The 27,982-nt window shown below is 44.7% G+C and overlaps 1 protein-coding gene across 1 annotated transcript; it reads left to right on the top strand.

Annotated features, from left to right (window-relative positions):
- The first annotated feature begins 40 nt into the window (after positions 1 to 40).
- fbxw10 (F-box and WD repeat domain containing 10) lies at positions 41 to 27,982 on the top strand. The gene is made up of 15 exons (XM_082970363.1): positions 41 to 597; positions 1,708 to 1,905; positions 3,062 to 3,307; positions 10,212 to 10,339; positions 11,579 to 11,800; positions 11,972 to 12,078; positions 12,294 to 12,497; positions 12,774 to 12,895; positions 13,401 to 13,555; positions 13,786 to 13,928; positions 14,045 to 14,203; positions 25,447 to 25,733; positions 26,206 to 26,406; positions 26,560 to 27,268; positions 27,423 to 27,982. Exons 1-15 carry the CDS (start codon positions 66 to 68, stop codon positions 27,649 to 27,651), a joined length of 3,642 nt encoding a protein of 1,213 aa, XP_082826489.1. The 5' UTR covers positions 41 to 65; the 3' UTR covers positions 27,652 to 27,982.

Raw genomic sequence — 27,982 nt, 5'->3', positions numbered from 1 at the left:
AAGAAGTTCCAACCAGGTTGCAGTGCAGCCAGTCGGAATTAAACTACGCTTAATAAACCAACGCAATGAAACGCTTTGGATCAAAAGAACAGTGTGGATATAGAGTCGACACAGTGGGCAGGCTTTGTTGCAAGAAGGAAGATGCAGATTTCAACATCTGTGGAAATTGCCAATCTTGCATCTTCACTTCCAAGCTCCACGATTCGACCCAGTGGATGTCGCGCGCAGGGGACTCGTCCAAAAGGAGATTCCTTACTGGCATTCTCGTGCGGTGCCAAAGTGTCGAGATTCTCGAAACCATCCAAAGAGTACTGCAAGTGACATTTGGGAAAGATTTCACCTATACCAGGTCACGACAGAAGTCAAGTGTTTCAGAAGATATGACCACTTGGAGCCAGGACCGAGCGCTTGACACCAAACTTCTTGGGATGGAGATGGTTGACACTTGGGACTGGTTCAGTCGCAGCCACCACTGGACAAAATCCAACTATCTTTTAGGAATTCTTTCCCTCTGCGATACAGGGCTTCTTCACATGCTTGGAAACTTGACAAGTGTGCTTATAGTTAGAGCAAAACGGGCCTTCCTCCAACTTAACGGTACAGGTACTTTAGTAAAGATTCACCCATTTTGAATGTGTTTGTGCATCTCTGAGCGATGTTCTATCAATTCCCTGGGTCATTTCATGTTTTCATGTGTATGTGAATTCCCTGGGTCATTTCATGTTTTCATGTGAATTCCCTGGGTCATTTCATGTGTATGTGAATTCCCTGGGTCATTTCATGTTTTCATGTGTATGTGAATTCCCTGGGTCATTTCATGTGTATGTGAGCTATTGTCGTTCAAGTATGCAGAAATTGGGCTGGTATGACGTAGTATTGCGATAAAACCACTCTCACTACACTGGAAGTTAATAGGAATACGACTTATCGCAAAAATGTATTTCATACTTGTCAGATTTCAATACTGGCTGATGTCACAATGCGGGAGTTCGACTTCTCTCGAATGAGCCATTTTTGCGATATTGCTACCTCGAGAAATGTGTAATTTAAGAGGGTCAAACGTTTCTCCAGTTTGTCTGCCTCTTCAGTCCAGGATGCATTTCATGGTTCCATTGCGAATATCATACTCCTCTCTGACGCACAGATCTGCTGGTTGAACATGGGGATATTGTAGACTCCTAAATTGATAGTGCAGTGCAATTTGTAGGCGATTTTTACAGCTACCTAGCAACTTCACATGCCGATATTGACTTTGGTATTATTGTGTATGTAGCTACGCTTGCTAGTAGGTACTATGCAGGTAGCCAGCCCATAGAGATAAAATTGCATTGTGGGTGTTGTAGTCGACTTGAGCTGCAACAGATTTCCACAACGATATTCACATGTTGCTACCAACCTTGTCACATATTAGTGTTGTGCAACACTGTAAATTATAGGAATGAGTGGTTTTGGGTGGATTTTTACTTTATACTACTAACCCCTGTAATATAATATAACTTTTATTTATTGTCTTACTATTTTTATTTTTATGATATATATATATATATATATATATATATATATATATATATATATATATATATATATATATATATATATATATATATATATATATCATAAAGTGTGAAAGTTATCTTTATGAATTGTAGGCTAATTTGAAAAACTGGATGTATTTTTAACCCATAATAATCTAACCTCTCTTTACAGTGCTGGAGGATGAGGATCATGAGGATGACACCTCCTCTATCCCAGAATCCACCTACTCTTTCAACTCTCAGGAGGGTCATCCAGACCTGGACCTCCTCACCTGGGCCAGCTCCTTCTATGACACTGTCAACATGCACCATGAAACTGACATCGACACAATCGATGGAGGCCAGGAGACATGCCATGATCCAGAGTTCTGTGAGTGTTGCTGTTAGAAATGTTTTTGTGTTTTGTTGCCATCAGGAATGAATGTCAGCAACGGTAGGCTTATCTATGGTCAACCTGTAAGGGCAGTGGGGCAGGGTTGGATTGGCCATTTGGCAATTCTGGCATATGCCAGATGGGCTGGACCATTTTTTAGTTGGGTGGGCTGGTTGAAATGTACACACATTTTGTTTTATAAATACAGTGCATTCTGGAAAGTATTAAGACCCCTTCCCTTTTTCCACATTTTGTTAAATTACAGCCTGATTCTAAAATGTATTACTTTATTTTTATCCCTCATTAATCTACACACAATACCCCATAATGACAAAGTGAAAAAAAGGGTTTTAGAACGTTTTGCAAATGTATTAAAAAAACAAAACAGAAATACCTTATTTACATAAGTATTCAGACCCTTTTCCTATGAGACTCGAAATTGAGCTCAGGTGCATCCTGTTTCCATTGATCATCCTCCAACTTGATTGGAGTACACCTGTGGTAAATTAAATTGATTGAATTTACCCAGTGACACCAACGGGAAATGTTGTGATGTTAGTGAATCACATGCAGTCATGTGATTCACTAAAATGAAATGATGACAAATACATTAGTCCGTAGGTCACTCCCATAGAATTCACTCCCACTAAGGCCTACTTTGAATCATTGATGTCCCAGACTTACTGTATATGCTCAGTGTGCAATAGCTTGGGGATGACGTTAGGAGCCCTGTAATAGTAATTAACACTTAGGGTAGGTGTAGAACGTATAATGGTTAATAAGCAGACAGACAGAGACCAGGAAGAAGCACAGAGTGACAGCAGAAAACATGCTGAGACTGGGAGGCAAACAAAATGGTGAGCTGGCGGTGTGCGCAGTGATGTGGGCTGGTGTGGATAAAATGCCAGGGCCGAATTCTTGTCCCAGTCCGCTCCTGCAGTGGGGGTACCTGTGTTACTGAATGGTTATGATAAAAATGTCATGTTTGATTAATTGGACAAATATAAGCACCCAATAAATTATTATTATTGTAATCGAAGTAGACTACAATGATCATTGACATTTTGGTTGGTCAAATGTTTGTGCACTCTTCAAAGTTCCCCATATCCAGTCCACTATGAATTTCTACCTCACTGTGTTTCTTTATTTTCAGCCAAGAGCTGCCAACTCCATGTAGCTCCATGGGCGGTGGTGGGTGCCAGCCCTACCTCTGAAGGCCTGCAGGGCATTGGCAGTGTGTGTATGGGGGTGGTGAAGGAGGATAGTGACACAGACTCCACCTGTTCAGACGACCCTGCTCTGATGGTGGTCCCTCGGTCCTCCACCTCTCTGTCTGGGGTCTGCCGATACAGAGACTTCATCCGGGGTCTCCCTGTTCATCTTGCCAAGAGGATTTTAGGTGAGCCACCATGTACCCCCCCACCCTCTACCCCTCCAAAACATGTCTAAGCTATCATTCAAAGGACTCTGTGGTGTTACATGAGAATATCTATCCTCCCTGTGTAGTGGAGGGTAAATGCAACTAAACATAGTTTTGCTGAAAAAATACATTGAAAGTATAGGGAGCATAACTTTTTTCACCGTGACCGGTGATCAGTTAACCCACCTATTTTTTTTTTACTACTACATCACTGCATATTCCCCTCTCCAGTATTCTACATGAAGAATACTGCTCTCAGCAGCTATTATCAAATCAAATTGTATTTGTCACATGTGACTGTGCATAGATAATAAACAGCGAGTAGCAGCAGTGTAAAAGCAAAGGGGGGGGTTCAAATAGTCCGGGTGGCCATTTGATTAATTGCACAGCAGTCTTATGGCTTGGGGGTAGAAGCTGTTAAGGAGCCTTTTTGACCTAGACATGGCGCTCTGGTACCGCTTGCCGTGCGGGAGCAGAGAGAACAGTCTATGACTTGGGTGACTGGAGTCTTTGGCAATTTTCTTCTGACACCGCCTAGTATATAGGTCCTGGATGGCAGGAAGCTTGGCCCCAGTGATGTACTGGGTCATATGCATTATCTTCTGTAGCACCTTACGGTCGGATGCCAAGCAGTTACCATACCAGGCGGGGATGTAACCGCTCAGGATGCTCTCAATGGTGCAGCTGTAGAACTTTTTGAGGATCTGGAGACCCATGCCAAATCTTCTCAGTCTCCTGAGGGGGAAAGGTATCGTCATGCCCTCTTCACGACTGACTTGGTGTGTTTGGACCATGATAGTTTGTTGGTGATGTGGACTCCAAGGAACTTTAAACTCTCAACCCGCTCCACTACAGCCCCATCGATGTGAATAGGTATGTGTTCAGCCCTCCTTTTCCTGTGTAGCACAATCAGATCCTTTGTCTTGCTCACATTGAGGGCAAGGTTGTTGTCCTGACACCACACTGCCAGGTCTCTGACCTCCTCCCTATAGGCTGTCTCATCGTTGTCGGTGATCAGGCTTACCATCGTTGTGTCGTCAGAAAACTTAATGATGGTGTATAGTGATGAACTTTGTGGGCACTATGGTGTTGAACGCTGAGTTGTAGTCAATGAACAGCATTCTCACATAGGTGTTACTTTTGTCCAGGTGAGAAAGGGCAGTGTGGAGTGCGATTGAGATTGCGTCATCTGTTGGGGCGGTATGCATATTGGAGTGGGTCTAGGGTTTCTAGGATGATGGTGTTGATGTGAGCCATGACCAGCCTTTCAAAGCACTTCATGGCTACCAAGATGAGTGTTATGGGGCGGTAGTCATTTAGGCTGGTTACCTTAGCTTTCTTGGGCAAAGGGAATATGGTGGTCTGCTTGAAACATGTAGGTATTACAGACTCGGTCAGGGAGAGGTTGAAAATGTCAGTGAAGACACTTGCCAGTTGGTCCGCACATGCTCTGAGTACACGTCCTGTTAATCCGTCTGGCCCCGCGGCCTTGTGAATGTTGACCTGTTTAAAGGTCTTGCTCACATAGGCTACGGAGAGCATGATCACACAGTCGTCCGGAACAGCTTCATGCATGCTTCAGTGTTGCTTGCCTCGAAGCGAGCATAAAAGGCATTTAGCGCATCTGGTAGGTTCGTGTCACTGGACAGCTCGCGGCTGTGTTTCCCTTTGTAGTCCGTAATAGTTTGTAAGCCTTGCCTAGTTAAATAAAGGTTAAATAAATAATAAAATAAAAAAACATCCAACAAGCGTCAGAGCCGGTGTAGTAGGATTCAATCTCAATATTGACGCTTTGCCTGTTTGATGGTTTGTCTGAGGGCATAGCGGGATTTCTTATAAGAGTCCGAATTAGTGTCCTGCTCCTTGAAAGTGGTAGCTCTAGCCTTTAGCTCGGTGCGGATGTTGCCTGTAATCCATGGCTTCTGGTTGGAATATGTACGTACAGTCACTGTGGGGGGGACGTTGTCGATGCACTTATTGATGAAGCCGGTGACTGAGGTGGTATACTCCCCAATGCCATTGGATGAATCCCAGAACATTTTCCAGTCTGTGCTAGCAAAACAGTCCTGTAGTGTAGCATCCACGTCATTGGACCACTTCCGTATTGAGCGAGTCATCGGTAATTCCTATTTTAGTTTTTGCTTGTAAGCAGGATTCAGGAAGATAGAATTATGGTCAGATTTGCCAAATGGAGGGTGAGGGACAGCTTTTTTCTGTGTATGGAGTAGAGGTCGACCGATTAATCGGAATGGACGATTAATTAGGGCTGATTTCAAGTTTTCATAACAATCGGTAATCGGTATTTTTGGCCACCGATTTGCAGATTTATTATTATTTTTTATATATATTTTTTTACACCTTTATTTAACTAGGCAAGTCAGATTAAGAACACATTCTTATTTCCAATGACGGCCTAGGAACGGGGGTTGACTGCCTTGTTCAGGGGGGATTCGGTGATTCGTTTTTGCAACCTTCTGGTTACTAGTCCAAGTCCAACGCTCTAACCACCTGCCTTACATTGCACTCCACGAGGAGCCTGCATGGCAGGCTGACTACCTGTTACGTGAGGGCAGCAAGAAGCCAAGGTAAGTTGCTAGCTAGCATTAAACTTATCTTATAAAAAACTATCAATCTTAACATAATCACTAGTTAACTACACGTGGTTGATGATATTACTAGTTTATCTAACGTGTCCTGCGTTGCATATAATCGATGCGGTGCCTGTTAACTTCTCATCGAATCACAGCCTACTTCGACAAACAGGTGATGATTTAACAAGCGCATTTGTGAAAAAAGCACTGTCGTTGCACCAATGTACCTAACCATAAACATCAATGCCTTTCTTTAAAATCAATACACAAGTATATATTTTTAAACCTGCATATTTAGTTAATAATGCCTGCTAACATGAAATGTGTCACTGCTCTTACGTTCATTGCCTGGCTCGTTGCGCACTAATTTGCCTGAATTTTACGTAATTATGACATAACATTGAAGGTTGTGCAATGTAACAGGAATATTTAGACTTAGGGATGCCACCCGTTAGATAAAATACGGACCGGTTCCGTATTTCACTGAAAGAAAAAACTTTTGTTTTTGAGATGATCGAGATGCTTTGACCTCTTTCTCCCCTCTCTCTCCAGATGAAATCTTGCGTCTTGTGACGGCCGACCGCCCAACAACCTGCCCGCTTGACCCTATCCCCTCCTCTCTTCTTCAGACCATTTCCGGAGACCTTCTCCCTTATCTCACCTCGCTCATCAACTCATCCTTGACCGCTGGCTACATCCCTTCCGTCTTCAAGAGAGCGAGAGTTGCACCCCTTCTCAAAAAACCTACACTCAATCCCTCCGATGTCAACAACTACAGACCAGTATCCCTTCTTTCTTTTCTCTCCAAAACTCTTGAACGTGCCGTCCTTGGCCAGCTCTCCTGCTATCTCTCTCAGAATGACCTTCTCGATCCAAATCAGTCAGGTTTCAAGGCTGGTCATTCAACTGAGACTGCTCTTCTCTGTGTCACGGAGGCTCTCCGCACTGCTAAAGCTAACTCTCTCTCCTCTGCTCTCATCCTTCTAGACCTATCTGCTGCCTTTGATACTGTGAACCATCAGATCCTCCTCTCCACCCTCTCCGAGTTGGGTATCTCCGGCGCGGCTCACTCTTGGATTGCGTCCAACCTGAAAGGTCGCTCCTACCAGGTGGCGTGGCGAGAATCCGTCTCTGCACCACGTGCTCTCACCACTGGCGTCCCCCAGGGCTCAGTTCTAGGCCCTCTCCTATTCTCGCTATACACCAAGTCACTTGGCTCTGTCATATCCTCACATGGTCTCTCCTATCATTGCTACGCAGACGACACACAATTAATCTTCTCCTTTTCCCCCTTCTGATAACCAGGTGGTGAATCGCATCTCTGCATGTCTGGCAGACATATCAGTGTGGATGACGGATCACCACCTCAAGCTGAACCTCGGCAAGACGGAGCTGCTCTTCCTCCCGGGGAAGGACTGCCCTTTCCATGATCTCGCCATCACGGTGGACAACTCCATTGTGTCCTCCTCCCAGAGTGCTAAGAGCCTCGGCGTGACCCTGGACAACACCCTGTCGTTCTCCGCTAACATCAAGTCGGTGACCCGATCCTGTAGGTTCATGCTATACAACATTCACAGAGTACGACCCTGCCTTACACAGGAAGCGGCGCAGGTCCTAATCCAGGCACTTGTCATCTCCCGTCTGGATTACTGCAACTCCCTGTTGGCGGGGCTCCCTGCCTGTGCCATTAAACCCCTACAACTCATCCAGAATGCCGCAGCCCGTCTGGTGTTCAACCTTCCCAAGTTCTCTCACGTCACCCCGCTCCTCCGCACACTCCACTGGCTTCCAGTTGAAGCTCGCATCTGCTACAAGACCATGGTGCTTGCCTACGGAGCTGTGAGGGGAACGGCACCTCCATACCTTCAGGCTCTGATCAGGCCCTACACCCAAACAAGGGCACTGCGTTCATCCACCTCTGGCCTGCTGGCCCCCCTACCTCTGCGGAAGCACAGTTCCCGCTCAGCCCAGTCAAAACTGTTCGCTGCCCTGGCACCCCAATGGTGGAACAAGCTCCCTCACGACGCCAGGACAGCGGAGTCAATCACCACCTTCCGTAGACACCTGAAACCCCACCTCTTTAAAGGAATACCTGGGATAGGATATAGTAATCCTTCTAACCCCCCCCCGAAAAAAGATATAGATGTACTATTGTAAAGTCGTTGTTCCACTGGATATCATAAGGTGAATGCACCAATTTGTAAGTCGCTCTGGATAAGAGCATCTGCTAAATGACGTAAATGTAAATGTAATGATAGTTTCCGGATTCAACCATATTAATGACCAAAGGCTCGTATTTCTGTGTGTTTATTATATTATAATTAAGTCTATGATTTGATAGAGCAGTCTGACTGAGCGATGGTAGGCACCAGCAGGCTCATAAGCATTCATTCAAACAGCACTTTCGTGCGTTTTGCCAGCAGCTCTTCACAATGCATTGCGCTGTTTATGACTTCAAGCCTGTCAACTCCCAAGATTAGGCTGGTGTAACCGATGTGAAATGGCTAGCTAGTTAGCGGGTGCGCGCTAATAGCGTTTCAAACGTCACTCGCTCTGAGACTTGGAGTAGTTGTTCCCCTTGCTCTACATGGGTAACGCTGCTTCGAGGGTGGCTGTTGTCGATGTGTTCCTGGTTCGAGCCCAGGTAGGAGCGAGGAGAGGGACGGAAGCTATACTGTTACACTGGCAATACTAAAGTGCCTATAAGAACATCCAATAGTCAAAGGTATATGAAATACAAATCGTATAGAGAGAAATAGTCCTATAAAAAATAACTACAACCTAAAACTTCTTACCTGGGAATATTGAAGACTCATGTTAAAAGGAACCACCAGCTCTCATATGTTCCCATGTTCTGAGCAAGGCACTTAAACGTTAGCTTTCTTACATGGCACATATTGCACTTTTACTTTCTTCTCCAACACTTTGTTTTAGCATTATTTAAACCAAATTGAACATGTTTCATTATTTATTTGAGGCTAAATTGATTTTATTGATGTATTATATTAAATTAAAATAAGTGTTCATTCAGTATTGTTGTAATTCTCATTATTACAAATAATGTAAAAAAAATTGGCCGATTAATCGGTAGTGTTTTTTTTGGTCCTCCGATAATCGGTATCGACATCGGCATTGAAAAATCATAATCGGTCGACCTCTACTATGGAGTAAAGGTGGTCTAGAGTTTTTTTCCCCTCTGGTTGCACATGTGACATGAGGTGAAACGGATTTAAGTTTGCCTGCATTAAAGTCCCCGGCCACTAGGAGCGCCGCTTCTGGATGAGCATTTTCTTGTTTGCTTATGGCCTTTTTCAGCTCGTAGAGTGCAGTCTTAGTGCCAGCGTCGGTTTGTGGTGGTAAATCGACGGCTTTGAAAAATGTAGATGAAAACTCTCTTGGTAGATAGTGTGGTCTACAGCTTATCATGAGGTACTCTACCTCAGGCGAGCAATACCTTGAGACTACCTTAATATTACTCCATACCTTCCCTAGCTGCTAGTTTATATGGTCGATCATATTGCAGATTCAGTGTGTGCAGAAGTGAACCTGTGCATGTGCACTTCGCTGACCCCTTATGCCACCTGATATGCACAGTGTTTATCTGGCTCTGTTCAGGGACAGCGGTATATTCTGCACTGTCTCCTTTTGTCTAGATTGAAGTACCTGTTGACATTTCCTTGAATCAGCCCCATAGAGAAACATATCAGGGCTAAATAGCTATGCCATGGTGATGACTTTGTTTTGCAAGGCTACCCTTTTAAAGCTCTATGCCTCTGCTTAACTGCTTCATACCTTGAGTTGTTCTCCCTGCATATTGATGAGATGGAAGAACAACAAACCTTTGCTTAGCAATCGGTACAACAATTCCCTTGGCGGTGTCGTTACAATGTTGTTAAGTAGCCTTCATTCTACATTTGCATAATGATGGTCCAATTCTTATATATATAAAAAAAGAATAATTTTAAAATACCATAATAGTTTTCTATTTTTCAAACAAAAGACATTTACCTTTTCAACAACTGTTCAATATTTGAACCACTATCTCTGAATAATTTTCTCATTCCATGCTTTTAAACACGAAACGCCTTGTGACATCACCAAGGTTTCCGTAGTGCAGACGGAATAGAATTTCAATCCGAATTCTCTCATTCTGTTATGAACAATCTCAAGTAGTCGTCCTTCAATGGACCACATATCGATTAGATCTACAGTATGGACTGCTGTAACCTTTGAGGGATGGCTGCTTGTCGTCATACCCTCAAAGATTTTAGTGCAGAAGCTGTTTGTTTCAGGTCTTCTAGACAAGACCTCTCTGAACAGCTGCAGTGATGTCTCCCTACACTGGCGATACCTGACGGAAGACACTCAGGAGGACCTTAATGCCAAGAAGATGGTGGAGAAACAAGCTATGTTGATGCAGGTACTGTATTGTAACTATTAAAATACCACACTCTAAATCCACCAATGACACATAGATTTTTAACATTCGGGACAATAAAGATATTGATTATTGAAGAAAAATAAGTAGTAGGAGCTGGTCTTGAAGGGGAATAGTACTAAAAAAGCGAATGGAAAAAGAATAACTACAAATAAGTGCTAAGTGAGTCTTGCCCTTAAGGCAGAACTGATAGTTTTTTTTCGCTAGATGGGACAGCTGCAAAGTCAAAATTGTCTATATTGTAAAAAAAAAGTTGTGCTTTTTGGTCTGCATTTAAGGTAAGGTTTAGTAAGGTTAGCAGTGTGATTAAGTTTATGGTTAGGTTTCCAATCAGATTTTAGAACTTTATGGCTATGCTAACTGGTGACCACTATGCAGTCATCTCAATAAATCCCAAATGGCACTCTATTCCCTACATAGTGCCACATTTTGTAACCACCTGATTTAGATTTAATGTGTGCATCGGTATGATCCCCAGAGCATCTTGAGCCACTTTTAAAATCAATCAAACACTCAATATCTTTGATAAGTGGCATAAAAAATTCCAAGTCAAGGCACTCGTGTGGGTTTGCAAGTTAAAAAGCTTTTCATGAGTGGGCTAGTTCATTATTAAAATACACCAACGCGTTTCAGCTAACGCCTTCACCTTGATGAAACCTGTTGCTGTATTTCAATAATGATCTAGCCCACACATTAAAGAGTGACTGAACATGCCGATTGGCACTTGTGTTTTTCTGTTTCTCATTAGGAAAACAAGATTTCAGTCTTGGAGGTGTGTTTCCTGACCGATTCTGTTCGCCCCATTTTAGTGGGTAAATGGACATCATCAAATCAAATCAAAACCCAACCTACATTTACCCGTTGTGACACACGGATGTTCCAAACGCCGTTTCAGACGAGACTGACTTTGTGACCAAGATTATCCTATCTACACTTTGTAGTAAATTTTGACACTAGAATAACTGTTTCTGACTCATATCAATGCCACATAGGCAGATTTCAAAGGGATTCATTGCTCTTTAAAGGCTTTTTAGCTTGCAAACCCACACAAGTGCTTGGATTTAGATTTTTTTATGCCACTTAGCAAATATATTGATTGATTGATTTTAAAAGTAGCTCAAGATAATCTAGAGATCACACAGATGACAGGTTGTCCATTATCATCATGGCATGCTAAGTACATGTTAATATAAAGCCGTGTGACTTTTTTCCCACTCTCAGAGCAACACTACAGGTGTCAGCTCTACATATGCCAAAGTCCGCAAGGTCCTAGTGCCCATCAGGGAGGATGAGAAGCACATGCACCACAGAGAAATCTTCTCCAAAATCAGACAGGTAAACACATCACTATCTACTGTATCTACCTTATTATCATATCAATCAACGTCACCACTTATCCCAGATGACAAAACTGCTCTAGGGGATGCTGCTTTCATCCTATGTGTGTGTGTGTGTGTGTGTGTGTGTGTGTGTGTGTGTGTGTGCGTGTGTGTGTGTGCGTGTGTGTCTCTTGGGGCTTGTGAAAAGCGGAAGACGATTCTATTCTATATTCTGATGACTAGGATATGATCCCCTGACGTTTGTACTGGCTATCTGTGGTTGTCTGTCCTACAGGAGAGGGGCTTTGAGGCCATCTATGCTGGCGTTAGAACCCAAGCCATACAGATGGAAGAGCGGAATGTCTACTGTGGGGTGTACAACGTTCTGGTGCTGCTGGACAGGTTGGTAACGGTAACCACAGTGTCTTTGTAACATTATAGCACCTGCTGCAAGCAAATAATACAGTAACAAGGGCTATATTTCAAAGTCTGGGAGTGCGTCCGGAATAACACCCTATTCCATATATAGTGCACAACTTTTGACCAGAGCCGTATGAAAAAGTAGTGCATTGGGGCCATTTGAGACGTAACTGATGTATCTTTGTTGTGGTCAACAGGGAAGACTCCTCCAGGGTGGTGCACTACAGTGGAGGTCAGCTGGTGGCCGTGGGGTCCAAGGACCGCGTGGTGCGTCTGCTGGACGTGCTGACACTGAAGGAGGTGTCCCCGGTGATCCAGGGCCACGCCGGCTCCATCAGGGCCCTGCTGCTCTGTGAGGAGAGAGGACTGGTCATTAGCGCCAGCTACGACCTCAGCATCAGGTAGGAGGAGGGTAAAGGCATAGAAATAGAATTACTAGAATGGACATCTCTAGTCAATGAGACCATCATTGGTAGTTTGGATCCGTTTTACTCAAGTCTATGGGTTTTTGATTTTGGTTTGAAAACACAGCAATGACTGTGATGAAGAATGACTGTGTTTTTAATGCTAAACTTGTGATTTACTGTCAATTGTAGTTGACCTTGCTAATTTAGGTGATCAAACTTATTGAGTCTTTATGAATGACTGGTTTGATATATACTGTACATTCACTATAGGTGTTGGAATCTGAAAACAGGCGTGTGCCTTATGCTCTTCCGTGGCCACTTGGGTACCATCAACTGCCTGGACCTGCATGGGAATTGTCTAGTCTCAGGGGCCAATGATTGCAAAGTCAAAGGTAAGTAAGTGTCACACGTAAACCTCACCGGCCACGTTGTGAGCGTTTACACATAAATTATTAAATAAAATGTCACCCACAACACTCAATATGTGTGAACGAGCATCTGCATAGACAGGCACTAAAATAGAAGTTGTTCTATGTGAGACGCTCCACATGCTGCATGTTCCCTCCTTATTGGATATCAGGAAGATACAAACCCACGTGGATGCTTGAAAGACAAACGAGGAATGATAACTAACTAAAAACTAGCTAGGTTTCCCTTTTTATCTGTGGATTAATCGTTGGAGTAGAAAAACACATGATTTTGTATGACTTTTGTATGACAACCCAATGTTCATCTCCCATGACAAAAATAAATGTCTATGAATATTTGATGTGTGTTTCGACCCCTAATTAATATAGTTGGTGGCTGGTGTAGTCAGCATGTCAGGCAGTTTCCTTGAAAATGTATCAACCTTGTTTTGTGTGTTAGTAACTTTGTGTGCTTTCACCTCCACGGCAGTGTGGAACCTGCAGACAGGGCGTTGCTATGAGAAGCTGAAGTTTAGGCACCACAACCCCATCCTGTGTGTGAAGATAGACAAGGCTTTAGTGATGAGCAGCTGTGACAAAGGGCTGGTCAAAATGTGGGGTATGGAGACCGCCTCACTCCTCAAGGTAAGATGGTCTGTACTCTGTCATGTCAATGTCTTCATTGACCTTTTACACAAAAGGAATCCATATCTATATTTTCAGGAGTCTTATCTAGTGGTCAGAAGAAAATATGTACAGTAAACTCAAACAAGGGTACATGGAATTGGGTCTCCCACTTCAGTAGGTTTAGATTTGAATGTTTGAGTGAAATTGACACTGTCCTCCCTCACCAAAGTCCCTGAGTTGTCTTCCAGGTAATCGATGCCCACCACAGCTCTGTAAAGTGTCTGTTCTTCGACCAGTGGCACATCCTGTCAGGTGGTTCTGATGGACAGGTCATGGCCTGGAGCACCAACTGTGACATAAAGAAGAACCTGATGACCTATCGCCATCCAAAGTGAGCATAAAAAGATGTCAGACAAAAAATAACAAGTACTTTCGTTTTTGGTACTGTTTTTGACTGGTTTATCTTGAGGTTCGTTGAATGCTGTTAGTGTGTTTGTCATCCTCTAGGGAGGTCCTGGCGCTGATCTACCTCTTCCTGCGTGTCATTACCGGCTGTGGGGACGGGAAGATCCGCATCTTCAACTTCCTGACAGGGGACTGCCTGAGAGTCATCAAGGCTGGGGGTCAACACAGTCCTATCAAGTCCCTGCACACACACAGCAACAAGTAAGTACTGTACTGTCCCTGCAGCCACACAACAAGTGAGGAATCATTCATTTAATTTTTACTTTGGCGACCATGGTTTTACCCAGAAGCGTATGTCTTTAAGACATCTCCCTCTCTTCTCTGCCCCTCCTGGTTCCCTTTCAATCAATCAACTTCGGTACAACATACTATGGGGAGTCACACTCTTGCGACTTCGGTTGAAGGATGTAAAATCACGCCTGACGGATTGCTTGGCCTGGCTATACCAATTAATAAAATGGCAAAAAATGCTCAAATCAGTTTGTGTGAAAGACTAGGGGATGGCTGGCATTGTTCCCCTACTAGTCCACGAGCAGGTACTCTTAACAATCGTGTAGCATTCTTAAGGGGGCTTGGTGTTTCCGATAGTGACTTCCTCTCCCGAGTGCCCGTACCTCGGCTGTCTGAGTTGTGGGATGCGGAGATGGATTGGCTCTTTGGTCAGAGCAAATGTTTTGTCTGCCTGAGTGCATTGGCAGCCCGCTCTCAACCTGACTCCAGTATGCTCTGTCGCCAGTAATGGGAGGCTACTCGAAGAGAGAGGGTGGCCAGTTTCGGTGGGTACTCCGCCACCGCCTGTGTCTGCCTCGGTCAAGCACTGCTTGCCCTTTCTTCCCAGACTTGTCAATGAAGGGTCCGGTCCCACCACGGTGATCCAGTCCTACATAGACTTTTGAGACCAGGCTAGCTAACAAGCGCTGCATTGCGTGCTAGCCAGGTTAGCTAACTCATCGAGGAGAGCTAGCTTATACTAGCTATTCCTGCATCCGATGGAGTTGCTTGGGTAGCTCTGTTGTTTAGTATACCTAGCGTTAAGTCGTTTGGTTATTCTAAATGGACGGTGCTGCGGTCAAAGATGCTAGCTAGCCTAGCTTAGACTAAAGAACATCCTGGCTAACGTTGGTTACCATTTTTTTTCACTTCCAGTGAATGAAGCTTGCTAGTGTTCCCCCGGCATTAGGCAACCCAATTCCTATTTTCAATTTCAAGTTGGAAGGAGTGGAGAAAGCCGGGCTTGCGTGCTCCTCCAATTAGGAAGCAGCCCCCAAATCGCTGGCTCGGGTAACCCTGGAATGAGGGGCCTTAGCACAGGTCTGAGCAACCAGTGCGCCACTCTGCAAAAACATTACTGTGATGGCAGTGCCCCCACGTTTTGTTATGGTAAACGGGGTACTACATCAGCCATTTCCAGAGCCCTCTGTGCTAGAGGTCGACCGATTATGATTTTTCAACGCCGATACCGATTATTGGAGGGCCCCAAAAAAAAAAGCCGATACCGATTATTCGCCCGATTTAAACACTTTTTTATTTGTAATAATGACAATTACAACAATACTGAATGAACACTTATTTTAACTTAATATAATACATCAATAAAATCTATTTAGCCTCAAATAAATAATGAAACATGTTCAATTTGGTTTAAATAATGCAAAAACAAAGTGTTGGAGAAGAAAGTAAAAGTGCAATATGTGCCATGTAAGAACGCTAACGTTTAAGTGCCTTGCTCAGAACATGAGAACATATGAAAGCTGGTGGTTCCTTTTAATATGAGTCTTCAATATTCCCAGGTAATACGTTTTAGGTTGTAGTTATTATAGGAATTATAGGACTGTTTCTATCTATATGATTTGTATTTCATATACCTTTGACTATTGGATGTTCTTATAGGCACTTTAGTATTGCCAGTGTAACAGTATAGCTTCCGTCCCTCTCCTCGCTCCTACCTGGGCTCGAACCTGGAACACATCAACAACAGCCACCCTCGAAGCAGCGTTACCCATGCAGAGCAAGGGGAACAACTACTCCAAGTCTCGAGTAACGTTTGAACTATTAGCGTGCACCCCGCTAACTAGCTAGCCATTTCACATCGGTTACACCAGCCTAATCTTGGGAGTTGATAGGCTTGAAGTCATAAACAGCGCAATGCATTGCGAAGAGCTGCTGGCAAAACGCACGAAAGTGCTGTTTGAATGAATGCTTACGAGCTTGCTGGTGCCTACCACCGCTCAGTCAGACTGCTCTATCAAATCATAGACTTAATTATAATATAATAAACACACAGAAATACGAGCCTTAGGTCATTAATATGGTCGAATCCGTATTTCAGTGAAATACGGAACCGTTCTGTATTTTATCCAACGGGTGGCATCCCTATGTCTAAATATTCCTGTTACATTGCACAAACTTCAATGTTATGTCATAATTACGTAAAATTCTGGCAAATTAGTTCGCAACAAGCCAGGTGGCCCAAACTGTTGCATATACCCTGACTGCGTGCAATGAATGCAAGAGAAGTGACACAATTTCATGTTAGCAGGCAATATTAACTAAATATGCAGGTTTAAAAATATATACTTGTGTATTGATTTTAAAGAAAGGCATTGATGTTTATGGTTAGGTACATTGGTGCAACGACAGTGCTTTTTTCGGAAATGCGCTTGTTAAAACCTGTTGGGGCTAGGGGCAATATTTGCACGGCCGGATAAAAAACGTACCCGATTTAATCTGGTTACCACTCCTGCCCAGTAACTAGAATATGCATATAATTACTAGATTTGGATAGAAAACACTCTAAAGTTTCTAAAACTGTCTGAATGGTGTCTGTGAGTATAACAGAACTCATATAGCAGGCCAAAACCTGAGAAGATTCCATGCAGGAAGTGGAAATCTGATTTGTGGAATCACCTTCAACACTTTGCCTATGAAACACACCGTGAGTTAGGATTCATTTAGCACTTCCTAAGGCTTCCACTAGATGTCAACAGTCTTTACAAAGTGGTTTGAGTCTTCTCCGGTAAAAACTGACCGAACGAGAGGCCTGGAAAGTTGGTCATAGGGGGAGGGCCATTACTACTATGACGCGGGCGCCCGTGGGTACCCTTTCGTTCCGAAACGTTTAGTAAGACAATGCAATCGTCCGCCTTGAATATTATTGAAGCTCTGATTGAAAAAGGCCCTAAAGATTTATGTTATACAACGTTTGACATGTTTGAACGAACGTAAATATATATTTTTTGCACATTCGTGACGACAAGTCCCGCGCGCTTCAGTACATTATGAGTAGCCTTCGGAACGCGCTAACAAGAAGGAACTATTGGGACATAAATTATTAACTTTTTCGAACAAAACTACATTTGTTGTGGACCTGGGATTCCTGGAAGTGCCTTCTGATGAAGATAATCAAAGGTAAGGGAATATTTACAATAGTATATTTGATTTTAGATGGTTCCAAGATGCGCTAACCTGTATCGCCTAGCCTATTTTTCTGAGCATAGCACCTCGTTTATTGCAAAGTGTGATTTCCCAGTAAAGTTATTTTTAAATCTGGCAATGCAGTTGCATTCACAAGATGTTAGTCTATAATTCTTTGAATGACAATATTACATTTTAACAATGTTTTCGAATAGTCATTTTGTAAATTGTAGCGCTGATTCACCGGAAGCATTTGAGGGAAAATATTTTCTGAACGTCACGCGCCGATGTAAAATGCTGTTTTTATATATAAATATGAACTCCTCGTGGAGTGCAATGTAAGGCAGGTGGTTAGAGCGTTGGACTAGTAACCAGAAGGTTGCAAAAACGAATCCCCGAATCCCCCCTGAACAAGCCACTTGACCTCTGTTCCTAGGCCGTCATTGAAAATAAGAATGTGTTCTTAATCTGACTTGCCTAGTTAAAGAAAGGTGTAAAAAAAAAAATAATAATAAATCGGCCAATCGGTGGCCAAAAATACCGATTACCGATTGTTATGAAAACTTGAAATCGGCCCTAATTAATCGGCCATTCCGATTAATCGGTCGACCTCTACTCTGTGCCCATAAGGGCCCGGGCTTAATGCAGGCTATTCAGTCTCATGTATTGGAAGCTTGTCCATGTATAATGCCCCACTGGTACCCCACATTCCATTCTGTTCATGGTGTTCAGGGGGCATATCAATCTTACCAGGATGGGAGAAATAAGTTGGGCAATTACCTTTCTGTCCACAAGGCGCTAGGTGGCTCATAATATGTAATATATTATAATAATATACAGTGCAATCGGAAAGTATTCAGACCCCTTCCTTTTTTCCACATTTTGTTACGTTACAGCCTTATTCTAAAATGTATTAAATTCTTTATTTTCCTCATCAATCTACACACAATAACCCATAAGGACAAGCGAAAACTGATTTGTAGACATTTTTTGAAATGTATGAAAATTTAAACATAGAAATACCTTATTTACATAGGGATTCAGACCCTTTGCTATGCGACTCAAAATTGAGCTCAGGTGCATCCTGTTTCCATTGATCATCCTTTAGATGTTTCTACAACTTGATTGGAGTCCACCTGTGGTAAATTGATTTGGAAAGGCACTCACTTGTCTATATAGGGTCTCACAGTTGACAGTGCATGTCAGAGCAAAAACCAAGCCATGAGGTAGAAGGAATTGTCCATAGAGCTCCGAAACAGGATTGTGTCGAGGCACAGATCTGGGGAAGGGTACCAAAACATTTCTGCAGCATTGTAGGTCCCCAAGAACACAATGGCCTCCATCATTCTTAATGGAAGAGCTGGCTGCACAACCAAACTGAAAAATCAGGGGAGAAGGGCCTTGGTCAGGGAGGTGACCAAGAACCCGATGGTCACTCTGACAGAGCTCCAGAGTTCCTCTGTGGAGGAAGGACAATCATCTCTGCAGCACTCCACCAATCAGGCCTTATGGTAGAGTTGCCAGACGGAAGCCAGTCCTCAGTAAACGGCACATGACAGCCCGCTTGGATTTTGCCAAAAGGCACCTAAAGGACTCTCAGACCATGAGAAACAAGATTCTCTGGTCTGATGAACTATTTGGCTGAATGCCAAGCGTCACCTCTGGAGGAAACCTTGCACCATCCCTAAGGTGAAGCATGGTGGTGGCAGCATCATGCTATGGGGATGTTTTTCAGCGGCAGGGACTGAGAGACTAGTCAGGATTGAGGAAACGACGAACGGAACAAAGTACAGCGAGATCCTTGATGAGAACCTGCTCCAGAGCACTCCAGGATTTCAGACTGGGGCGAAGGTTCACCTTCCAACAGGACAACGACCCTAAGCCTACAGCCAAGACAAGGCAGGAGTGGTCTCTGAATGTCCTTGAGTGGCCCAGCCAGAACCCGGACTTGAACCCGATCAAAAATCTCTGGAGAGACCTGAAAATAACTGTGCAGCGACGCTCCCCATCCAACCTGACAGAGTTTGAGAGGATTTGCAGAGAAGAATGGGAGAAACTCCCCAAATACAGGTGTGCCAAGCTTGTAGTGTCATACTCAAGGCTGTAATCGCTGCCAAAGGTGCTTCAACAAAGTACTGAGTAGTATCGGAATACTTATGTAAATGTGATATTTCAGTTTATAAATTTTTTATACATTTGCAAAAAATTCTAAAACCTGTTTTTGCTTTGTCATTATGGGGTATGGTGTGTAGATTGATGGGTAAAAAAGCTATTTAATCCATTTCAGAGTAAGGCCTTAAAGTAATTAAATGTGGAAAAGTCAAGGGGTCTGAATACTTTCCGAATGCACTGTATGTCATTTAGCAAACGCTTTTATCCAAAGCGACTTACCGTCATGCGTGCTCCCGGGTCACATATGGGTGGCCCCGGGAACATTGCTGATTCCTGCCTGTAGCTCATTAGTCCCTATGAGGTGTCTAGTGATGCATGTTATGGGCCCTGTAGGCGATTGATGGTTGGTAGCGGAGTTGAGGGAACAAGCAGGGTTGGACACGACCATGCTATTTTGCCACACACAGTCTCTGTGGTTCATATAAACCCCGAAATGAGTTGTCTTTCTCCAGCGCAACGCTTTTTATTCCTGGGAATTTTATTTTATTTCAAATCTCCCCTCTCTGTTACCAAAGAAGGGGGTCCATTTTTCAGAGCTGTCTGACCCATTACCAGGTAGGTTACAAGGTGCTTTTGTTGCCTGTACCTTTGACTGTGGTTGGGTATCCTCCATGATAAAGTTGTTTTTCTTCCCCTGGGTCTATTTTTTATTTGTGCGGACCAGCGCTGGGTGCCAGCCGGCACTGCCAATAGGGGTACATCACTGAGCAGCGTAGCCCTTGTACCCAGGGTGGACCGGGCTTTAGGCAAACCTTGGCACATAAACACAGTTTTTTCAACCCCAAGTTTCACAGTGTTCATGCATATCAAACGTTTTGTTTCTCGCACATGTGAGTTTGATGGAAAGTGTCCCTTCTCCACGTTCAGACACACGGTTGTCAAGAGTGGTGGAAATTGATTATTTTTCCATCTCTCCCAGTCCACAATGTGGCGTTCCGCCCCTTCAGATGGCACTTCACAGGAGGGTCGCTGTCTGCTCCGACCAATGGCGTGCATGCGCAGTGTCGTCCTGGATCATGCGAACAGTGACGTCATGGTACTGGCTACAATTTGTTGTGCGTCCTCCACGCTTCTGCAGGGCATCACGTCAACTGTTACCCAGGCCTCAACACCCGTTTTGAGGGAGGAAATATCCTCCTGTCTCTAGAAGCAGGCAATCTGAGTGGTTCCTGTCGAAGATCCAGGTTGGCTGGTACAGCCAGTATTTCCTGGTTCGGAAAAGGGACGGGACTTTACGTCCCATTTTAGACCTACAGTACGTGCCCTCAAAAAGCACCTCAGAGTCTACAAACTCAGAATGCTCATGAGCCGCTGGCTATTACAGCCAGCGGAGTCGAGGGGGCAAGCAGTGTTATACACATCCATGCTACTTTCCTGTATTCAGTCTCTAGGCTTCATAAGAAACCTGAAAAAGAGCTGTCTCACTCCATCTCAGCACATTCCGTTTCTGGGTCTCGAGCTAGACTAATATGCTTATTGCACTTTTCTATCCCCACGGAGGGTGTCCAGGTTCCAACTCTGCTTAGCCAAATTTCATCTGAGGCACACAGTGCGTTTTCGTCAGTGCCTACACCTACTGGGGATGATGGCTTCTGTGATGGAAGTCGTTCCCGTGGGGCTGTTGTTGATGGGGCCCTTCCAGAGCTGTGTGCTAGCCACTCACCTGGATGCATCTTGCAGCCTAAGCCGGTTGCTTCAGGTGTCCCTGTCATGCCTATGGGCCATGGCCCAGTGCTGGGACCCTCTGCTATTGTCAGGGGTCTCCCATGGGCTGAGTGTGGGGTAAGCTGTACGAAGGCAACTCTATTCGGGGTGTATGGACCCTGGTGCCGAGCACGCTGCATATCAATTACCTGGAAGTCCTAACAGTGTATCTGGCGCTTCTCCCTGCTTTTGTCGGGCCAGCTTGTGCTGGTCAGAACCGACAATATGTCAGTGGTGGCGTGCATCAACGATCCCGGAGAGACTCTGTCTCTCTCCTCTCTCCCTCCTAACTTTGGTTCACTCCCTATTGCTGGGGATCAGTGCATACATACTCTCCCTTTGGGCGATGCATGTCCTCGATTGTCTCTAGCTCAGGTCCAGATCTTTTATCCAGATGTCACCCTCTCTCAGGAGTGGAGGCTACACCCCTGGGTGGTTTTCGGCAGGGCCGACGTATATATTTACGAAACACGCATTGTCGTCAGTTTTTCTCGATGAGGAAGCCGAGCGTTGGGGAGGGTGCTCCAGGAGGGCTTTGTGGTGGCTAATTTCTGCATTACCAAATGAGGAGAGTTACAAACACACCCGTCCGAGTTAACTACATCTTTAATAATTAAGATACTTTTGCAAAAGCACTTTGACCTTCAATAATGCAATGGTTCATTCTCGAATGAACCATTGAAAAGGAAGGTCTCTACACAACAGTACAAAGAGCTTTTTATACCCAAGAATCCACCCCTTCAACGTACATGACGAACCACAAATCTTAGGAACAGTTCACAAAGGTTAAGTTTTGTATGAAAGATATCTATAAAACACAGCAGACAGCAACTGCTATATCAACAGTCATTGCATAGACCGGTGTCTGGTCTCCCTAGAACCGTCCCTCCCTGGTACGGTATAGTACAAAACCATTAGCTCATGTCCTCTGGAATGCTTTTTAGGCGTTCTTATCAAAATACACCATAAATCTCCTCTGTCAGTGCTATCTCATAGAGGCCCATCCTCAGTAAGACACACACACCCATACGTAGACAATGTTTCATTCTGTCCTCCTCCCTGTCTGATATTCTGCATAGCAACAGAGACATGTAAAAAACAAGTCTGACCTCTCCCCTCTCTGGGCCCCAAGTGTCTGAGCCCCAGCTAAGGGAAACGTGCAACTGAAAGACACCAGAGTCCAAAGACACTTTCTAATGACAAGTATCTCACATAAGCATATTATACAAATAAAACATCTAAATTATCTATGTTACCCCAATAATTCTGATTCATTCGCCACAGCTTGTAGTTGAATTTTGTGCTACTCGTATCCCAAGCAACCATGTTTCGCGGAGATCGGCTGCCTATTGGGCAGGGTCCCGTGGCAACTCCCGCTGTGCAGGGATCAACTATTCCAGGCGAACAGGCAGGTTTGGCACCCTCGGCCAGAAATGTGGGGTCTGTGGGCTTGGCCCCTCAGATGTCCAATCTCGCGGCTAGAGGTTTACCTTCGAACATGATTACTACTATTTGTCCGCAAGGGCGCCTTTTTTCCACGGGAGGGCTGTATGTGTGCATGGTAGTCAGACAGAAAGCCAGCGGGTGCAGTATGAAAAGATGCGGGAGGAAGAAATCGGTCCTGCACAGACCTCTACTTTGGTCCCAAAATAAAGGAATTGTTCCTTTTCAGAGCAGCGTCATTCATTCTCCACTTTGAAAGTGTACATGGCGTCTATTTGAGCGTGTCATGTGGAAATGGATGGCGCCACAGCAGGGCTTGTGTCCTGGCGGGTTCTTAAAGGATGTGCGCCATCTCATGCAGGTTTCTAAACCTATTCCGCCAACTTGGGATTTGGGTTGGGATGCTCTGTGTGTGGCCTCCTTTTGAACCACTGGAGTCTGTGGATCTGAAGATCCTCTCCTGTAAAACCTTGCCCGAGGCTTTGGCCTCAGCTAAAAGTGTTTGGGTATATCACGCATCATTCGTACATCGTTTCTGTACTCAATTCGCCCAAGACGACTCTTAAGGTGACGTTGCGTCTAAATGTGGAGGCTCCCTTTCATTAACTTCTCTAGGGCCAGTGGGACGATTTCGTCCCACCTACGTAACAGCCAGTGGAAACCTGTGGCGCGTTATTCAAATACCTTAGAAATGCTATTACTTCAATTTCTCAAACATATGACTATTTTACACCATTTTAAAGACAAGACTCTCGTTAATCTAACCACACTGTCCGATTTCAAAAAGGCTTTACAACGAAAGCAAAACATTAGATTATGTCAGCAGAGTACCCAGCCAGAAATAATCAGACACCCATTTTTCAAGCTAGCATATAATGTCACAAAAACCCAGAAGACAGCTAAATGCAGCACTAACCTTTGATGATCTTCATCAGATGACACACCTAGGACATTATGTTATACAATACATGCATGTTTTGTTCAATCAAGTTCATATTTATATCAAAAACCAGCTTTTACATTAGCATGTGACGTTCAGAACTAGCATACCCCCCGCAAACTTCCGGTGAATTTACAAAAAATTTACGAAATTACTCACGATAAACGTTCACAAAAAGCATAACAATTATTTTAAGAATTATAGATACAGAACTCCTCCTCTATGCACTCGATATGTCCGATTTTAAAATAGCTTTTCGGTGAAAGCACATTTTGCAATATTCTCAGTAGATTGCCCGGCATCACAGGGCTAGCTATTTAGACACCCAGCAAGTTTAGCACTCACCAAAGTCAGATTAACTATAAGAAAAATGTTATTACCTTTGGTGTTCTTCGTCAGAATGCACTCCCAGGACTTCTACTTCAATAACAAATGTTGGTTTGGTCCCAAATAATCCATTGTTATATCCAAACAGCGGCGTTTTGTTCGTGCGTTCAAGACACTATCCGAAAGGGTAAAGAAGGGTGACGAGCACGGCGCATTTCGTGCCAAAAAAAATTCTAAATATTCCATTACCGTACTTCGAAGCATGTCAACCGCTGTTTAAAATCATTTTTTATGCCATTTTTCTCGTAAAAAAGCGATAATATTCCGACCGGGAATCTGCGTTTAGGTAAAAAGAGGAAAGAAAATAAAGCACGGGGTCGACTCGTGCACGCGCCTAAGCCCATTGTCCTCTGATCGGCCACTTGCCAAAAGCGTAAATGTGTTTCAGCCTGGGGCTGCCTCGATATCATTCAGCTTTTTCCCGGGCTCTGAGAGCCTATGGGAGCCGTAGGAAGTGTCACGTTACAGCAAAGATCCTCAGTCTTCAATAAACAGAGACAAGAAGAACAAGATCTTGTCAGAGAGGGCACTTCCTGTAAGGAATCTTCTCAGGTTTTTGCCTGCCATATGAGTTCTGTTATACTCACAGACACCATTCAAACAGTTTTAGAAACTTTAGGGTGTTTTCTATCCAAAGCCAATAATTATATGCATATTCTAGTTACTGGGCAGGAGTAGTAACCAGATTAAATCGGGTACGTTTTTTATCCGCCCGTGTCAATACTGCCCCCTACCCCCAACAGGTTAAGCAGCAAGGGTTACCTAGCGGTGTACGTGTGCACTCCACCAGGGCCCTGCCAGTGTTTTGGCTGTTGTTTAAAGGGTTGACTATAGGATTTATAGGATTTATAGATTTGTGCTGCGGCGAGTTGGGCATCACCACAGACTTTTGTGAGGTTTTATCGCTTGGATGTCACTGCTCCCAGTGTGCCACATCTTGTGGGGGCAGGTCTGAGTGGTCTGCCATGGGCCGTTTAATTTAGTATCTGTTGGAGTCGTTATGGGGCGTGATTCTATTTCTCCACAGTGTGTTGTACCGAAGTTGACTGACTGAAAGGGAACGTTATGACTATCACTACTGTTCCCTGGGGGAGGGAAATGAGGTACAACATCTGTTTGGAAACACGCCCACCCGTTCCTGGGCTCGGTGAAGAGCGGTATTAAATTGAAGGAATGAATCCGAGTCTCACGCTTATCACCTTTGGAAGGTGGGGCTTCCAGCGAGGCGCGGATTACATTGAGATCCTTCAACTGAAGTCGCGGGAGTGCAACTCCCCATAGTATGTTGTACCTCTCATTTCCCTCCTTCAGGGAACAGTAGTTATAGTCATAACTTTGTTATTCTTCCTCTCTTTCTTTTCCACCCTCCGTCTCTCCCTCCCAGTATGGTGGTGAACACGGGGACCAGTGTTCTGATCTACCAGTTCACCAGGGTGCGCTGGGACTACTCCGTGCTGGCTGAGAGGGAGTTCTTTAACGAGTTCAGGGGTACTCTTAAAAGCATGCTCAATAAAAACAAGTACCCCTACTCCTATGTGCGGGCTGAGCGCATGACACAGGTGGGCTCGTCCATTCGTAAGATCTACGACCGTGAGGGCAAGAAGCCGGAGAGACCCGAGCTGTCCCACCACGCACGCTCTCTGTCAGCCCCCAGCATGCGCCGAGCACAGGGTGAGTGTTTCTTTGGGTCTGGTGGCCGATTAGCCTACTGCTAGCCTTAAATTCAACCTGAATATCGCTCCATTATCGCTCGCTTTTATTAACCCCTTGTCTTTCCAGACACCTTCCTCTACCCTCATTATTTATCTCCTGTCTCTCATCTATGGCCAGACAAAACTCTGAATATTGCTCTGAAATAGTTTGTTATTTCTGTTTGCAGACACCTAGGTATTCATTCATTGTTACATGTACGTATGGCATAACAGCCATATAATAGTGGTCTACAGAACATAGAGCATGGGATAAAGCACAAACAGACTGGACCACCAGGCTAGGCTAATATCATCCTGCTGTGACTATACTTTATCAAGGTCTCTGACATAGAAATATAATTTCCATGAGGATGCAGTCAAATTGCCATGATCTGAGACCCTTTTTCCTCGTTCTACTAATTATATTTCTGTGGTCTCTCTGCTCTCCGAAGCTGCGCAGCAGGAGTCTATGAGGCCGGTCACGTGGAGTAAGCTTCAGGGCCACCGTAGGAGCCGGGCCTACATTGACCTGCAGCCAGAGTTCATCACCAAGCCCCCCTCGGCCATCTCTCCTGGAAGACCAGTCAGCGGACACAGCCAGGACTCCCAAAGCAGGGCCAGTCACACGCCCAGGAGCCAAACCACTGGCTCAGGTGAGATAGAATGGAATGCAATAGAAGTTGAACATAATAGAATAATAATTGAGAGAGACAGAAACGAGACAGACTATAGTCCTTATGGCTGTATAACAAAGTGCATGTTTACTATTGTTCCTTGTAATCAACCGTATATGCACCCTCTCACAGCCAGGGAGCTGTCTGTGACGACTAAGTGCGTGCTGACGCGCAGCGAGAAAGCAGTGAAAGACCGAGTAAAGAAGAGGGGCCCCCATCAGCCCATCACCCCTCAGCATGTCCTCCTCAAGGTCAACTCCACCCACCAGCCGCAGGGAAGCGACCAGGCCGGGGCCAACATGAAACTCAACGCCCGGGTACGAGACGCCTGGGGCTCCCCTCTACTTCTACCTGTCCAGGGGATGGATCCAGAGCCCCACGCCTCACCATTCCCACCTACAACCCCAAAACGGAGCCCCCAGAGTCAGTCACAGAAGGCCCCAGCAGGACCCAGCCACCAGGTCTTGCAACATGGCATGACCAAGACCTACGTCTCCCTTATGACCCCTACTCTGGATCTCAACCTGAGGCAATCCCTCGGCAGCCGTGAAGTCTGTTCCAGCAGTCCCTCCCCAGCTGTGATGCGGCCTCACACCAGCCACGCAGCTTCCACCCAGCGTGCGCTGCGCCCCGAGCCAGAGAAGAAGAGGCCCCAGACCGCCTGTGGTATAGCGGGTCCAGCGGTGCGTAAGGTGGGGGCATTCACTACCACTGCCCAGTCGAATGTCCAGGCCCCGCAGCGCATGTTCATGAAGGTGAGCAGCAAGCGGCCAGGACGCCATGTGGACTTTGAGATGCCCAATAAGACCATTAGCCAGTACAACCCTCTAGACCCATTCAGGTATGATATGCATAGAATTACACATAGAACAAATACATTATAAGATCTCTATGATGGTATGCCTTTATGTTGCCAAGCTAATTTTGAAGTATTTCTTGATTTTTTTCTATCCATCTATTAATTAATTTGTTAGTTTATTTATTAATTCCCTCAGGGAGCGTGGGGCCTTCAGGCTCCACACAGACACCCAGCTGGAGGACTACTTCAGGGTCCAGAACCACCAACTGAATCAGCAGGGGGAGGGATGCTATAGGACCAGGGAGGACCAGGACAGACAGAGGAAGGGGGTCTGGAAGATGAAGGTCAAAGGTGTCCCTGCCTTAGACTTCCCCAAGCAGGACCAGGTGTATGCCCCCGAGCTGGGCCATGAAATCTACATCTGAGATTGTCTGAGACTCAGCTGGACAGGTGTTTGGCTGGCTAAACCCAATACACACATGGAGCTTTTTGAACTGTGTGACCATGCCAGGGCAAGAATAGAGCCCAGGGCTTTTGCATGTATGATTCTCCCCCCTGGTGGCTTGTCTCTTGGTTTGCTGATCCTGGACTTTCTATGCAAGAGTTATTTTTAAAGAGACTATGTGCACCGCTACTTGTGTATTATGTAAATATATAGATGCATTTCTGTACTCCCACCAATCCATATATTATTTTTGTAATCTGATGAGGAGATAGCAGATTATTTTCTTTATCTGGTCTAATGAATGATTTTTA

Source organism: Salmo salar, chromosome 28 (assembly GCF_965601325.2).
Source record: "Salmo salar chromosome 28, fSalSal1, whole genome shotgun sequence".
NCBI classification, from domain to species: domain Eukaryota; kingdom Metazoa; phylum Chordata; class Actinopteri; order Salmoniformes; family Salmonidae; genus Salmo; species Salmo salar.
Note: the sequence above shows the minus strand (reverse complement) of the source record. Positions and strands in the feature narration are given on the sequence as shown.

Excerpts from the sequence above, each read along its gene's own strand:
- fbxw10 (XM_082970363.1), top strand. The coding sequence starts at position 66 with ATGAAACGCTTTGGATCAAAAGAACAGTGTGGATATAGAGTCGACACA. Across the intron at positions 10,340-11,578 it reads AACAAGCTATGTTGATGCAG|AGCAACACTACAGGTGTCAG; the intron begins GTACTGTATTGT and ends TCCCACTCTCAG. Across the intron at positions 27,269-27,422 it reads AACCCTCTAGACCCATTCAG|GGAGCGTGGGGCCTTCAGGC; the intron begins GTATGATATGCA and ends TAATTCCCTCAG.